Source organism: Uloborus diversus, unplaced genomic scaffold (genome assembly GCF_026930045.1).
Source record: "Uloborus diversus isolate 005 unplaced genomic scaffold, Udiv.v.3.1 scaffold_75, whole genome shotgun sequence".
NCBI lineage: Eukaryota > Metazoa > Arthropoda > Arachnida > Araneae > Uloboridae > Uloborus > Uloborus diversus.
Window position 1 is genome coordinate 73,466 of NW_026558956.1, and position 13,982 is coordinate 87,447.

Genomic DNA, 13,982 nt, shown 5'->3' on the forward strand with positions numbered 1-13,982 from the left:
GGTGGAGGCATTGCCTTTTACGTAGCCAGTGTGAACCCCAAGCTTAACATTTACTCTTTCATGTAGCACCATTATCGGCAGGATGCCATTGCCAAGAGAATTTCGACGCCCAGTTTCCCCACTAGATGGAAGCACCTGACTCTATTCAATGCAAAACTGCACTAGGAATTTAATTTTGCCAAGAGATACTCCATGTCCAATGAGTACTCGAGGAATCTTTTACATGCCCCATAATCATACGACATGGACACTGTCAATTTTCTGTATCTTGAAAATCCCCGACTAGAGCCAGGTTTGATCCTGCTCCTTTAAATGTGAGAGGCCAGCGTCTTAACCACTATTTATCGAGGCTCCCTTGTTTTGTACCCAAAAAAATTTACTTACCCAATTGATTAACCTGTTCAACAGCACTAATTGTAACTTAAAAAATTAATATTGATATTAAAAAACTAAATTCATTTTTGGTAAACTTTTTTTTTTCTGCTAAAAAGCCATAAATTTTTTCATTTTTCAAAAAATTTAATTTTTTGTACCCTGAAATGAGCATTGAAAGAGATCCAATGGCTTGTTAGGAATTTAATTTCATAACTAGTAAGCATTTAGATATGGAAGCAAAAAGATATTCAGCTTTAAATTTTTATCAGGGGCACCCATCTGGGGTGGGGGGTCAAGGCACAGACTACGCCATTGAAATTTTTTGGGAGTGGGAGTGTTTTGATGGGTATTTTTCTCATTGTGGAGCTCTTGCTTCTGGAGGGGGGGGGGGTGCGAACTTGCCTTTAAGGGGAGTGAGCACCTCTGTTTTTATCGTGCTGTCCCAACTCATGGTAACGTGCTTTGTCCATGCATTATGATTGTTACAGTAAAAAAGGAAACCGCATGCTTTAATTTTTTATAATAAATTTCATATTTCTTGATTACAGGTCCTTCAAGCATGTCCTTGTGCAAAAGCTCTCTACCCATATGAAGCCAAAGTACCTGGGTAATTTGTTTTATTTAAAGATATTTTTTTTTACCTTTTCAGCGGCCGCGCCACAGTGTGATATTGCGCTCTTAGATGTGTTATTTAGTGAAGTAATTTTGCATTGCAGCCACTTAAAGGGATCAAACTGAAAATTTGTATGCAAACAGTTGTTTAGAAAATTCATATATTTTAAAGCTCTGTGTGTATTTATGAGATGTATGATCTGATTTCAGTTTACTGTAGCTTGTTAGGGTGCAATAAAAGTCTTTTTATAGCACTTTTAGTTAGTTATAAACTTATAAATCAGTTGTCAGTCAAATTTAAAATACATTAATAAATCATTTGTTTCAAACAGCTAAAATTATTTTGATCTGAAGTATGATATCACAAATTAATTTTAATTGTGGCTTCATCGAGTTAGTACTGTTACTGTTTATAACTCAGCGAATATAACAGATTACGTTTGATTCTCAATTTTGAAACTAATTGTATCAGAACCAAGTTGTTACAAGTAATATTAAATAGTTACAATAGAAATATTGACACAAACAAGAAAACATATTGTAGAAGTAATTATTCATGTCTTCAGGGTTTGTACGCTCCTTCAAAACTCCTCCAATACTCCTTCATTTAGGAAATTTTTTTGAAGAGCCCTTCAGACTCCTTCATTTTTTTTTGAACTCCTTCAAAACTCCTTCCTTATTGCAAGACTACATAGTCTTCTTCTATAACTAACTTAAAATACTTCAGTCGACATAACTTACATTCATCACAAGGACGAAGGTATAAGAGCGATTTTAATGTAGTAATTTCGTATATTTATTTTTTCATAAAGATGTGATTTAAAATTGATCATAGAAGTTATAAAAGTTGAAAGTGAAAATATTATTAGACTAAGACATATAATAAATAAAGTAAACCATACTTAAATGGTGCTTGGCTGTGCTTTTCTCTCCACCACACTCTCATCTGCAAAAGTCAGTTTTTGTAATTATTATTTAAATATTTAGAAATACATAAGCAGATGTACTACGTTAAGAAGTGATTGTGTTAAAAAAAAAAAATTCTTTAGCAAATCGCAGTTATGATATTGTAACGTCCGCAAGTGTTGTCATGCCTTGAGAGTTGTGGAGGGGTTCATGAAATTGTGACAAGAGGAAGAGAGAGGGTGACAAAAAGTAACATCACGCAGTTATTATAACAGTATGTTTATAAAAAAATATGACATTTGACAAGAGGAGGAGTAAGATAAAGTTGACACTTTGTGACAAAGAAGGAAGGGGTCAAACATTTGGAAAAAAAAGTGTGACATCATTTATGGGCAGCCCATTAGTACTCCTTCAAAACTCCTTCATTTTATTTCTGAAATTGAGTACGAACCCTGGTCTTGTATAAGATGCAAAATGTGGTAGGTTGTTCAAAAAATATATATATATAATTTTTTTGACTAAAATTATGTAAGCTTCAAATTTAGGAAAAGAGCAATGTATTTCCATGCTGTTGAAAGAAAAGATACATAGTAAGAATAGATAATTTGTAAAACTACATATATATCGCTGCCTCAGAGCAACAAAGAAGACATCTAAACCCAGAAATAACAGTAAAAGTTCCTACTGTTGTTCTGACGGGCCGATATGCCACTTTTTTGCTTAATTAAATTACAGAATCAAAAGTTTTTTCTCAAGAAGCTGTGCGAAAATGGTAAATTTTATGAAGTAAATGAAAGTGACGCTTAGAACTAATTTCAGTGTCTTAGTTGGAGATTATTTGACAAGAACCAGTTTAATTGTATCCAGAGCTTGTGTTGTTCATCAGTTTTGTTTAAAGGAGAAAGGGGGCATCTATAAACACGGTATGTTTTACTAAGATAATTTCAAGCAAAAAAATTTTGAAAAATTATCAAGTAATGACAGTACCAGTCCTTACCCTTGGCCGAACTTTTAGAGCAATGAACCAGTTTATGTTTCTGTGTTGACAACTTCTTTGTTTTAGTAGATCTTCTTCACATGAAAAAATAAAATAAAATAAAAACATTATCAACTAACTAATAAGCTTTACTTAATTATTGGCAGACCGTTAAATGAACATTCAAGGAAATTTATGAATTTTAAATTATTTTTATTAAATAAGAATTCTTTATTTTTGCAAGTTACTTCTATGCATGGGGGGACACTTGTAAACACAACAACTAGGAGCACATGTGAACAGTTCCCATATCTTCTTCTTAATATTAGTGTAGAATATTAAAAGTGTTAAAAAATGTGTAAATTATTATTTTTTCACAATCAGTTTGAAAATTTATTCATAATTATTATTAATTAATATTCATATATGTGCAGTATGTAACACATGTGCACTCCTATAAGGGCACATGTGAACAATTGAAGACATTTTTTAAAAAATACCATAAAATAAAGAAATATATGTTTTTTTAATCTCAAAATATTCCATGACACAAAGAAAAAACTATTCAAAAGTAGCCAAGATTTGACAATGTTGAAACATTAATTCAATATTCCCTTTATTACTTATGTATAATCATTGTTCTTAATGCAACGTGTTTTAACTGCAGTTATAAAAAAAAATTTGTACTCTGTGTGTTCTTGGACACAGTTATAAATAAATATAGATTTTTAGAAAAATACTTCATGTTAAAAATAAAATATGTTTGTGATTTAAATAAATCTATCTGAACAATGATAATGGGTCTCAAATATTGCAAATTATTGCATACATGTGTTTTGGTATTTCAAGGTTGTTTCTTTTTTCTTTTTTTTTTTTCACTTTTTTCTCAGTACTGAAAACATTTTAGGATAGTTTCTTATACATAAGCTAATGTATACATCATTAAAAAAGGAGTTCTTTGTAACACTTGCATACAATAGTTTGCAAATGAAATTCTTCAATAATACTGGTTAAGATCTATATTTTATGCTACCCTTAAGTTTTTAGTTTTGGGTTTTTATTTTGTTTTTTGACTTCTATTATTTATTTATTTTTTCAGTGATTTGACATTTAAGAAGGGAGATTTTATTATTCTTCGGAAAAGAGTGGATCAGAACTGGTTTTATGGAGAATTGGGTGGCAAATCTGGCTTTGTACCAGCCAGCTTTGTGCAAGTTGTTGTACCCATTCCTTCACATGTGCCACAGTGTAAAGCATTATATGACTTTCAGATTAGCAGTAGTGAGGAGAAAGACTGCTTAACATTTGGAAAAGTATGTGTATGATTTTCTTCATTGTATTAATATTCATGATGGTTTTCAGAATTCTTCTTTTTTGCATACAATATTTAATATTTAAAAAAATCTTATTTTTATTATCTATATGAACGTATGTTTGTATGTTTGTTACTCTTTCCCACAAAAACTACTGAATAGATTTTAATGAAACTTTTCAATAATATAGCTTATGCATCAGAATAACACATGACGTAATTTTCGTCCCATTATAGGGGCAAGACCCCCCATAAGGTGTGATTTTCATATAAATTCTGTAATTTGGGGTGAAAAAATACTTGCACATGTTAACATTTTACACCATATGACCAAAAGTATTGGGACACTTTCAAAAATTCACATTTTAAAGAATTTTTTGAGAAATAAGACACCAATTGCTCTGTAACTTTTGTCATATAAAAGGCATGCTCTAGCTGTTATTTTTCAATAAAAGTTATATCACCCTTGCGTTTCGTTAATCAGTAACAAATTGAGAATAAGCTATAAATTTCAGAAATTAGTTTGCTTACTACTTACAATTATTTTACATACTTTCGAGAAAGTATCCCGGATATTCACGAAGATCTGAGCATTTCTTTCAAAACTACAAATTTTATTTGAAGGCTTTTGGCTCATACACATAAAGTTTTCCATCAAAAATCACTAAATTTCAGAAAACTTGACAGCATTCAAGAGAAGTATAATACTAAAATTTGAAATTAAAAATATTGAAAATTTGATAAAATATGGACATTTAAAACAATTCATTTTTCACTGCTCATGCATGAAAGATAGCATTTTATAACTTCCATAATATATAACCCAAATAGATTCTTCAACTCGTGATAAAATTCCAGTTGAATATCTTTAAAATTCAAAAAGTTATCACCGATCTAATGAGCTGAATTTGAATAACTCTTGAATAAGCCACGAGTTCATCTATTTCTATTTGTGTAATCAATATTGATAATAATGCAAAATAACTTTTTTAGGGTGATGTATTAACCGTGATAAGAAGAATAGATGACCATTGGGCTGAAGGAAAGTTGAGAGATCGGATTGGAATTTTTCCAATATCATTTGTTGAGGTACTATTTTTTTTAATATATATCTTCTGTTATTGTTTTAAGTTGTTTTTTGCATAAATTTTAATCCATGTTATTTATTGTTCATATCTTTTTTATTTAGCCTGTGTGTTAGATTTATTCTAGTGTAATTTAGGCGACAAGCAGGTTTGATAAAGGAGTTTCTTATTAATATTAATGAAAAATTTAACAAAATGTAAAGTTATACCTAAGTAGTAAATGTATCTGCAGTTTATAAATTTTCCAACTAATTTTGGCAGACACTTTGCGTACACGCATTAGACGATTCTACTTTAAAGTTGTCTACTAGAGTAGTTTCATAGGATAGGGAAAAGTTAAAAATTTCCTATATTACCTTTTACTTCAATATATTTTCGCTGAAATTCCGTCATACGACTTATCTAACTTTTTCATGAAAATTGTTTGACAAGATTGCTAAATAAAAATCTTGATAAGTTCTAACCTGCTTTATCATTGGAATGAAGATATACCTTAAAGTTAACTCATTTCGGCATGTATCAACATCTGCAAAAGCTAAGCATTAATTTTAAATCTTGGGCAAAAACTTGAGCCGCTTGCAGTTTGCTGTGTCTCCCAAGGTGAGCCACTCTCTCCTATGTTCAACAAGATTTTATATTTGTTTCTTATCAAGCTATTTTTGTAACATGTAATGTTTTGAGCAACATCATCATTGTATTTTTATTTCGTTTGTTTATTATATTATTAATCTGAAGTATTGGTTTTTTGCAGATGAATGCTGCTGCAAGGTCTGTCATGAAATTATCTGCAAAGTAAGTTTTTAGTTTTTTTCCATCTTATTTTTATAAGTTGTGCAAATTTTTAAATTGCTCATCATCACAAATATATATATATATTTTTTTTTTTACAATTACTAATGATTATAAACTTTTTTCTTGTATGATATTAGAGCTGTCTATGTATATGTATTGTATCAATGTGTTACCTTGTAAGATCTCCAGTAGAGGACTAGAGAATAATACTTGTATAATTTCTGTAATTTACTTCTTAAATAGTCAGGCTTTTTCTGTAAAATGAAAGGGAATTATGTATCAATCAATTTTTGTAAAATCCTGCTGGAATTTCAAATTTTCATTGAATAGTGATGTGTGTTAATGAGAACTGAGTTTGGTTTTGAATAAAGAATGACTATGAAAAGAGCAGAATTAAATTTATGTTTCTAGATAAAGAACTGATAAATTTTGTTGTCCTATTGTAATAAGTCTGACTTCAAAAACCAAGCCGTATGCCAAAATGCCAAAAGTGACATTTAGGGTTTTTAGAACTAGCAATTCAAATATAAGACTTATAATCTAATTATCAATGTACTTCCATGTGCTTATTTGTACCATTACTCATTACTACATTTTTATTTGAGTGTTTTTTAATGTCATCACTCGGATGTTAATTTAAAATTGTGTTTCAGTGCTCAGTCTTCATCAAGAATTGTACCACCTGTTGCCCCATCCACTGATTCTCATTTTGTCTCAGCTCAAACTCCTACAACAAGTAAGTATTTTTTATTTACATTTTTTTCTATATTTGTCCTGGAATTTATGGTTTATTGTAAAAGAAAAGATTATTTAAGACCTCTAAGGCAGCCAGAATTACCTTCTGGAAAGTTTTTTTTTTAACAAAACAGTCCTTACATGTGCATAAACTACTGTTCTAGGATTGGCAATAATGTTAAAAACATTGCCCCTGGGAGTTGTTTTTGACCCCTACTGCGCCACAATGTTTTCAAATTAGCTTTCTGTACATCTGCACAAATATTCTTGATTTTTACTTCTAGCAAAGTTCTGCTCTTGTAAAAAAATTTCAATTAATTTTCCCCTACAGCAGGAGTCTTTTCAAGTTTAGGAAATGTGATGTGAGGTTTGAAAAAGACTTAAAATTAAATAATTTTCGGATTTCTGTGTTGAATAATATTTATTGCTTTTGTTGCTTGTTTGCACTTTTGTATTTTTATGCCCTCCCCCCCCCCCTCCTCAAATATTTTTCTTGAAGGATACGTGTCTTATAAAACAAAAATAGTCCAGTTTTCTTTTTTTTTAATCTCAACATTTAATGCTTTTATTTGTAGTAAACTTGTGAAAAAAAAAAATTCCTGTTTAGATTTAAAACTAGAGTAAAATCTCATTACAGCAAACACCAATGCAATGAAAGTCCATTTCAATGAAATAAATGTTCAGTCCCGGTTGAACTACCCTTACAGTGAACAATATGTAATTCTTTGAAGTTCGTCGTAAGGGGATTTAAACTAAAACTAGTGCTGCAACAGTCCAATTAGGGTCTAGGATGACAGTCGCCATTTCAGTTCTCTTAAGCAAGGGTTCTGGGATGCAAAGGCAAATGTTTTAGTTAGGTGGTCATTTGATTGTGAAATCCCATTGTTTAGTTCTCAAGCACAATTGGTACTCATTTTAGCTACCTATTGAAGAGAAGAGAGGATGAGTCCAGTAATGGGATTTTACTGTACTTTAAAAAAAAAAGAATCTTTTAAAGATCAAGTATGAAAAGTAAATCTTCCATTTTTTTTTTAATTGTATTCCTTCTCGTGTCAATAAGTGATATGAATATTGTTGAAAAAATAATTTATCCTTTGTAAGTAAAAGTTTATTAGTTATTTGCAGAGTTAGTAATCTTTAACACTCACTTTTCTTCATTTTATTACCAGATGTTAATGCATCTCAGAGTCCACAGTATCAAGAGTTGAATTCCGGAGGTAATATTCCCCAGCCAGTGTCATCGGCCATCAATCCTCCTTTTTCATCATCAGCATTTACATCTCCTATCCACAATGCATCACTTACAATGCAACAGAGCGTCAGCATGGCTGCATATCCCGGCACTTCGTATGACTCCCAACATCATAGTAGTTCTCACCACAGACAGCAGCAACAAGCCAAAAATGGTGCTGAAGACCATCAGTCTGCTGCAGATAGCTCACACGAAACTTCATCTGCTGTTGCCAAATCTAGGTCTACGCCCAGTCCTGGTCCAGTTTTTTCTGTTGCTTCTGTCACTCCTCCTTTAGTCACACAGGTATGACTTGCAATAAGTTTGTTTTTTGCAAGATATTTCAGCATATTTTAGGGTTTCTTTTTCTTGTCAGTTTCTGTAAAAATGAATGTATTTCAAACTACTTAAATACAGTAGTCTTCACTTGATGAGATCAGTTTGGGGCAAAATAATTTTGATAACAATAACCAATTGATAAGGTTAAACAAATCATGAAATCAGATAAATTTTCCAGCTTTTATTTTTGAATGTATAATTTTTCATCTGATAAAAAATTTTAATATTTTTTTAAATTTTTGTCAGGTAATTTTCTTGCATTGCAGTTGAAATTCGATTGAGGCTTTTTATCATAATGCTAACATCCATGGTTTGAATTTAAACAAGTAACCAAACCTGATCTGTCCAAAACTGTTTTCTATTAAAATTTTGCATATTTAGAATAATACCATCTGTGTAAGAATGCTCAAACACTTGTTGCCTTGCAACTTAATATCAACCATTTGGAATTATGAAAAGTGAATATTATGTGCAAAATGCATAAAAAAAAAAGTTTCTACCAATCTCAAATCAGCTGATATAGCAAATAGCAACCTTCGCATTCATTTTCAAATATCATGAACTTACTAATAGTAGTTTATACAAATTTATTGCCAAAGATCAGCAATGCTCATGTTGGTGACAACTCAAAAAAGAACCAACGCATGGTCCACATCACCAATAAGTACCTCCAGATATATTCCGTGCAAATTTACAGTTCTGATAGTTATAGTTCTCAAGGGTTAATATTGGGTCACTTTTCCACTGTTTTGTAGACTATTTATCTCTCTTTGCCCAAACTGTGTCATGAATTGTAAGTTATTTTAATGTATGACTTGACTAAATCAACCTTTCATCAATTATATTGTGTTACTTTAAAGCGTGCTGAATCCATTACTGGTGCTCATACTCCCACCCAAGGAAGCCAGGAAGAGAGTTCTGGTGTCACTTCTCCCCTTGTGTGTTCATCCGATGCTTCAAAAAGTAGTCACTCTTCTGCTAGAAGTAGCAGTTCCAGTCAGCCCTCAACACACGTTGCTGTTCCAACTTTGTATGTTGATTTCTGTTTTATCAATTTTCTTGTTCAACTCTGAAATAATAATTGAATTAATAAATTTGAATAGAAAAAATTTATTCAATTTTTTTTTTTTTTTTTGGAAAATTTCTCGTATGTATTTTAATGTTATTATTTGTACAAGGCATAATTTTAAAATTATGAACAGATTTATGGTTTGGTAGAAACATAGCTTGTGCTCTTGAATAGAAAATTCTGAATCTTCTGGCATTTTTTCTTTTTCAATTAAAAACCTCCTTAATAAATGCTTAGTTGCATGAAAGAAAAAAAAGAATTCCAGAAAATGAGCAAAATAAAAACTGAAATTTACAGATAATAACGTTGCAGCTTACAAAATAAAAAGAGGGGGAAATAGTGGAGTTGGAGGATTTTCAAAGTGTTTTTTGCCATTCACCAGGATGTTCCCCCCCCTATCCCCAATTTACTGCTTTGCCTACTTTTGAAAATATTAAAATTTATATATGTTAGGGACAATCTCCAATGAGAAGGATGGAAGAATGTTTTCTCTCTAAAAATTCTGTCTCTAGTGGATGGGTTTCCATATCTTTTAACATTTCAACCCCCTTTATAAAAGACCTTAAAATGTTTTTTTTTTTATTTTACTATGTTTGATTTATTTAACTAATGGCACTACTTGTATTGCTTGCTTCACTTTATTTTACTGTCACATACTAGACAGCAATCCAAAGACCAGACCATATTCTTTGTGCAGGATGTTTTACTGTTCAAAATGTTGGGGGGGGGGGGATGTCTTATCGAGAATTTACTACTTAAATGTCAGATATTATATGATCCCTCCCCCCCCCCCTCTCTTAAAAAATTGTCCTCATTCTATTTGCAAAAAAAAGATTTCTGAAAACTAAATTTTGAACCAATCCAAATTATTCCTACAAGTCTGGTGCAAAGTAACCCTCTAATTTTAAAAAATAAAGATTATTAGATAGATCACAACTCACTGAAGAAGACTCACAACTCATTAATGAGTCACAGTCTAAAATTTATGAAAGGCTGCTCTAGTTAGTAATTCTGCAACATTCAATAGTATACATTTCGAGCAGGTCAATTTCAGAAACTAAGAACGAGAGAATTAATTTGAGAAATTAAAAATGGAGATAAATGGTTTCTTGAATGACAGATGATTTTTTGAGTTGTCAATTGGTTTATATTTGTTGCCATTCCTGATTTTATTCAATTCTTCTCATTATTGTGTATTTTTTCTCATTGATCCGGGGCAAAAAGCAATTTTAGCTTAAAGTTGCTTAAAATTTTCAAACAAAATAAAAGAAATCTTCTCTAAATGATGTTTATAATTTTTATTTTATACAGCTATTTAGCACTTTATACATACAGACCGCTGAAAGAAGATGAACTGGAACTTCGAAAAGGTGAATTATATACTGTTAGTGAAAAGTGCCAAGATGGCTGGTTTAAAGGGACATCTTTAAGAACTGGGCTTAGTGGAGTATTTCCCGGAAATTATGTTCAAATTGCAAAGTAATGTTATTCTTTATGTTTTTCTTAAATTCATTTTCTTATGATCTCGTACATTTCTATTTTTTTCATATTTTCCATAAAATATGGTCAAGTGCATATTGGTTCTAGTCTTTACTTTTTCTTAAATAAAATTTCCTAAGATCACTAACACTTGCATTTGTAGTTTCTTATACCTGCATTGTGTAAATGTTATTTTCAGGATATTTTCTGTTTTACTTTAAAGTTAATTAATCATTAAAGTAAAATTTAATTTTTGCTAAAACAAAACTGTGGGAAACAATGTAAGTAAAGAAGTAGGTAGACCTGAAAAAAGCTGGAAACAGTTGTAAACTTGAAAATATTAGGAAATTTATTTTGCCCTTCAGTGACCATTCTGTTATAAGTGTTCATGCAATTTTTTCCTTTGTTAAAAGAGAAAAAAATGCATTTGAGATGTAATAAGTGTTGTTTAGCGTTTAATAGCAGAACATCGAATTGCAAGTCGTAAAAATAATAACCATTCCTCCTCTCCCCTTCCCCTATGTGTGTGTTAAATTAGGGTCCTAAAAATAAAATGTTCTGCAATGTCAGTATGTTTTATATGAGAACTTCAATGTCAATGGTAAACTACTTCTTGAAGACATGTGAACTGTTTGGACTTCTGTTCTAAATTTAACTTGTTTTATCGGTTTTGGCTTAATGATGTTTATTGTACTTTGTTTGTATAATATTACTAAATTATTCTGCCAATATTTAAGTGTTGATGCAGCATTTGAAACTATATTTTATAGCCTAATGTATTGGAAAACATTTCTCTCATTATATAACTTAACTACTGTGCTTTGATTTTAAAAATCTATCTTAAAACCTTTGTGTAAAATGTTATTCAGAAATGTTTTTCTTCTTCCTTCTATACCGCAATCCTAATTTTAAAAATCTTACTTTTGTGAATTTCAGGTCAGCAGTGCTGCAGCCACACATAAATGTTTCTGTGGCAGGTAGAACTTCACCTGCTTCTTCAACTACTTCCCCACCTCCTTCGAGTTCTGCAATCCAACAGCGAACAAGTCTTTCTGGTGCAACGACAGACAACCCACACCTCTTTTACCCTATCTCCACTCAGGGACCCATTTACACCAACAGCCCCATCACCATGTGCGGGAGAGTCCCAGCCACCTCGACAAGTCCAGTCTCTCCCGCTCATCCTGCTGTTTTGGAGTGGGCACATAGTATTGCAGTGGCTGCTCCTTTGCAGAGGTTACCAAGGCCCCTGAGCTCTGTTGGAGCATTTTCTCCTGCACTGTATAAATCTGAGGTAAGTTGGAACTATTAATTTGGAAGTAATGTTTCTTGTGCAGTGAACTCCCGATTATCCGCGAGTCAACCAACGATCAGAAATGTGTATTTTTGCAGCAAAAAGCAAATACCAATGACTGTTTTTTGTCAAAAAATTGTAAATTTAAACTCAGTTGTTTCGCTTTATTTATTTGTTTATTTTTGGGCCTGTTTATTGTACATACATCCGTTCTATATTGATGTTAAATTCTGTGTGCAAGAATACAAAACATTTTTACTGTACTGTATATAATTTCACTCTTGGTAGAAAGTATTATGCATCAATACAGCTAAGTTTTTGAGGAAGGACAATGTTTTTTTTTATTGTCCCTCATTTTAACCTTTTTGCGATTTATCCCCGATTTTTACTGTCCGCAACACCTGTGCCACTCAATTCTGCAGGTAATCGGGAGTTTACTGTACTGTCATATTAACCCTCTCAGGCACAATAGACACCAGTCAAAAAATTTCTTTAAAAAAAATTTTTTTTCTTATATAAAACCACAAAAACTGCCGCAGAAGTAATATTTTTTTCTCTTTAACAACTATGGATGGCAGCAGTACAAAAGTGACTTTCTACTGTCTCAATTTCTTGTTAAAATCTCCCCAATTTTTTTTATCGCAAAAGTGGAAAAATGTTCATAAAATTTTAATTTGGTTCTAAGACAGTCAACTAATTTTCTTCATTTTCCGTGAGGTGTTCAATTATGTTTTTGTGAAAGATAAAAATTCCTTTTTGAAAGAATAAACATACCCTCCCTAGGTCAGTGCTATTGACAAATAGGGCACCACTCACTGCAAAAGAATAAAACCTTAAACTTTTTTTTGACTGCAAAACCTACGTCTATATGATCAATTACACCCGCTCATAGTGTTTTTTTTTGCAGTATTTCTAAAACTTTAAAGACTCATGCCAAAAAGGGATAGTCTTTCTTGTGTGAATAGCCAGTCATTATTGCAGAAATTGGATACACCCTTAGTTTTGGAGCTTTACTTTCAAAATTAATGAATGAAAAACAAAGTGTGTTTAGTATTTACTTCTATTTTTACTTATTTTTTAAGTGCTTAGTTTTGTGCCCCAAGTAAATCTAGTGTAAATTGGTAAATTGTCAATAACTCTGCTCAATTACACATAAAAATTAATTGAGTTCTTGTTTTGAAAATATCAGTTGTTAATTTTAGGGAACATACAAGTACTATTCTGACAGTTCTGCTTGTTCTCAAAATTACAGTTGAACTTAAGTTATAATGACTGTGTTCATAGTGTCTACACTGTTATGGCATCAAATAATTCTGGTCCCTTTATTAGTTGTCAACTTTAATGTAAATCATCTGTAACATTATTTAGCTTACGACCTCAATGTTCCAAATAAGGAGGTGGTATACCGTTTAACTGTATTTATGTGTAATGAATTTATGAAGTATAACATGTAACTTGACATGTGTCTTTGTTATAATACTATATTATCTTTACAATGTTGTTTCCCGTTCATACATTTAAAAACCTTTTCAAGCCTTTAAATAGCACTTGTATGTTATAAACAATGCTAAATTTCAAAATACAGCTCTTCTTTTTATGCAGCGCTGTAGTTAGAAAATACTTGGGATGAACCCTTCTATTTATTATAAAATAGATCTTATGGTTGACAGATTTTGTTAGGTCAAAAAAAGTGGTTTAGATTAATTATTCAGCTTAAATTGAAAAAGCAGACCCTTTTTTTTTTCAAGTTGCTTTGAAACCAATATTCATTGGATTT

At 31.3% G+C, this 13,982-nt stretch overlaps 1 protein-coding gene across 1 annotated transcript in view; it reads left to right on the forward strand.

Moving 5' to 3' along the window:
• Positions 1 to 13,982, forward strand: part of LOC129233812 (E3 ubiquitin-protein ligase SH3RF3-like) — a 28,748-nt gene that overhangs the window by 2,359 nt on the left and 12,407 nt on the right. Inside the window, exons 2-10 of the mRNA XM_054867787.1 lie at positions 924 to 982; positions 3,969 to 4,182; positions 5,175 to 5,270; positions 6,018 to 6,058; positions 6,712 to 6,794; positions 7,963 to 8,321; positions 9,224 to 9,393; positions 10,744 to 10,911; positions 11,848 to 12,205. Of these exons, the coding sequence (XP_054723762.1) occupies positions 924 to 982; positions 3,969 to 4,182; positions 5,175 to 5,270; positions 6,018 to 6,058; positions 6,712 to 6,794; positions 7,963 to 8,321; positions 9,224 to 9,393; positions 10,744 to 10,911; positions 11,848 to 12,205 (1,548 nt within the window). The remainder of the gene's footprint in view (positions 1 to 923; positions 983 to 3,968; positions 4,183 to 5,174; positions 5,271 to 6,017; positions 6,059 to 6,711; positions 6,795 to 7,962; positions 8,322 to 9,223; positions 9,394 to 10,743; positions 10,912 to 11,847; positions 12,206 to 13,982) is intronic.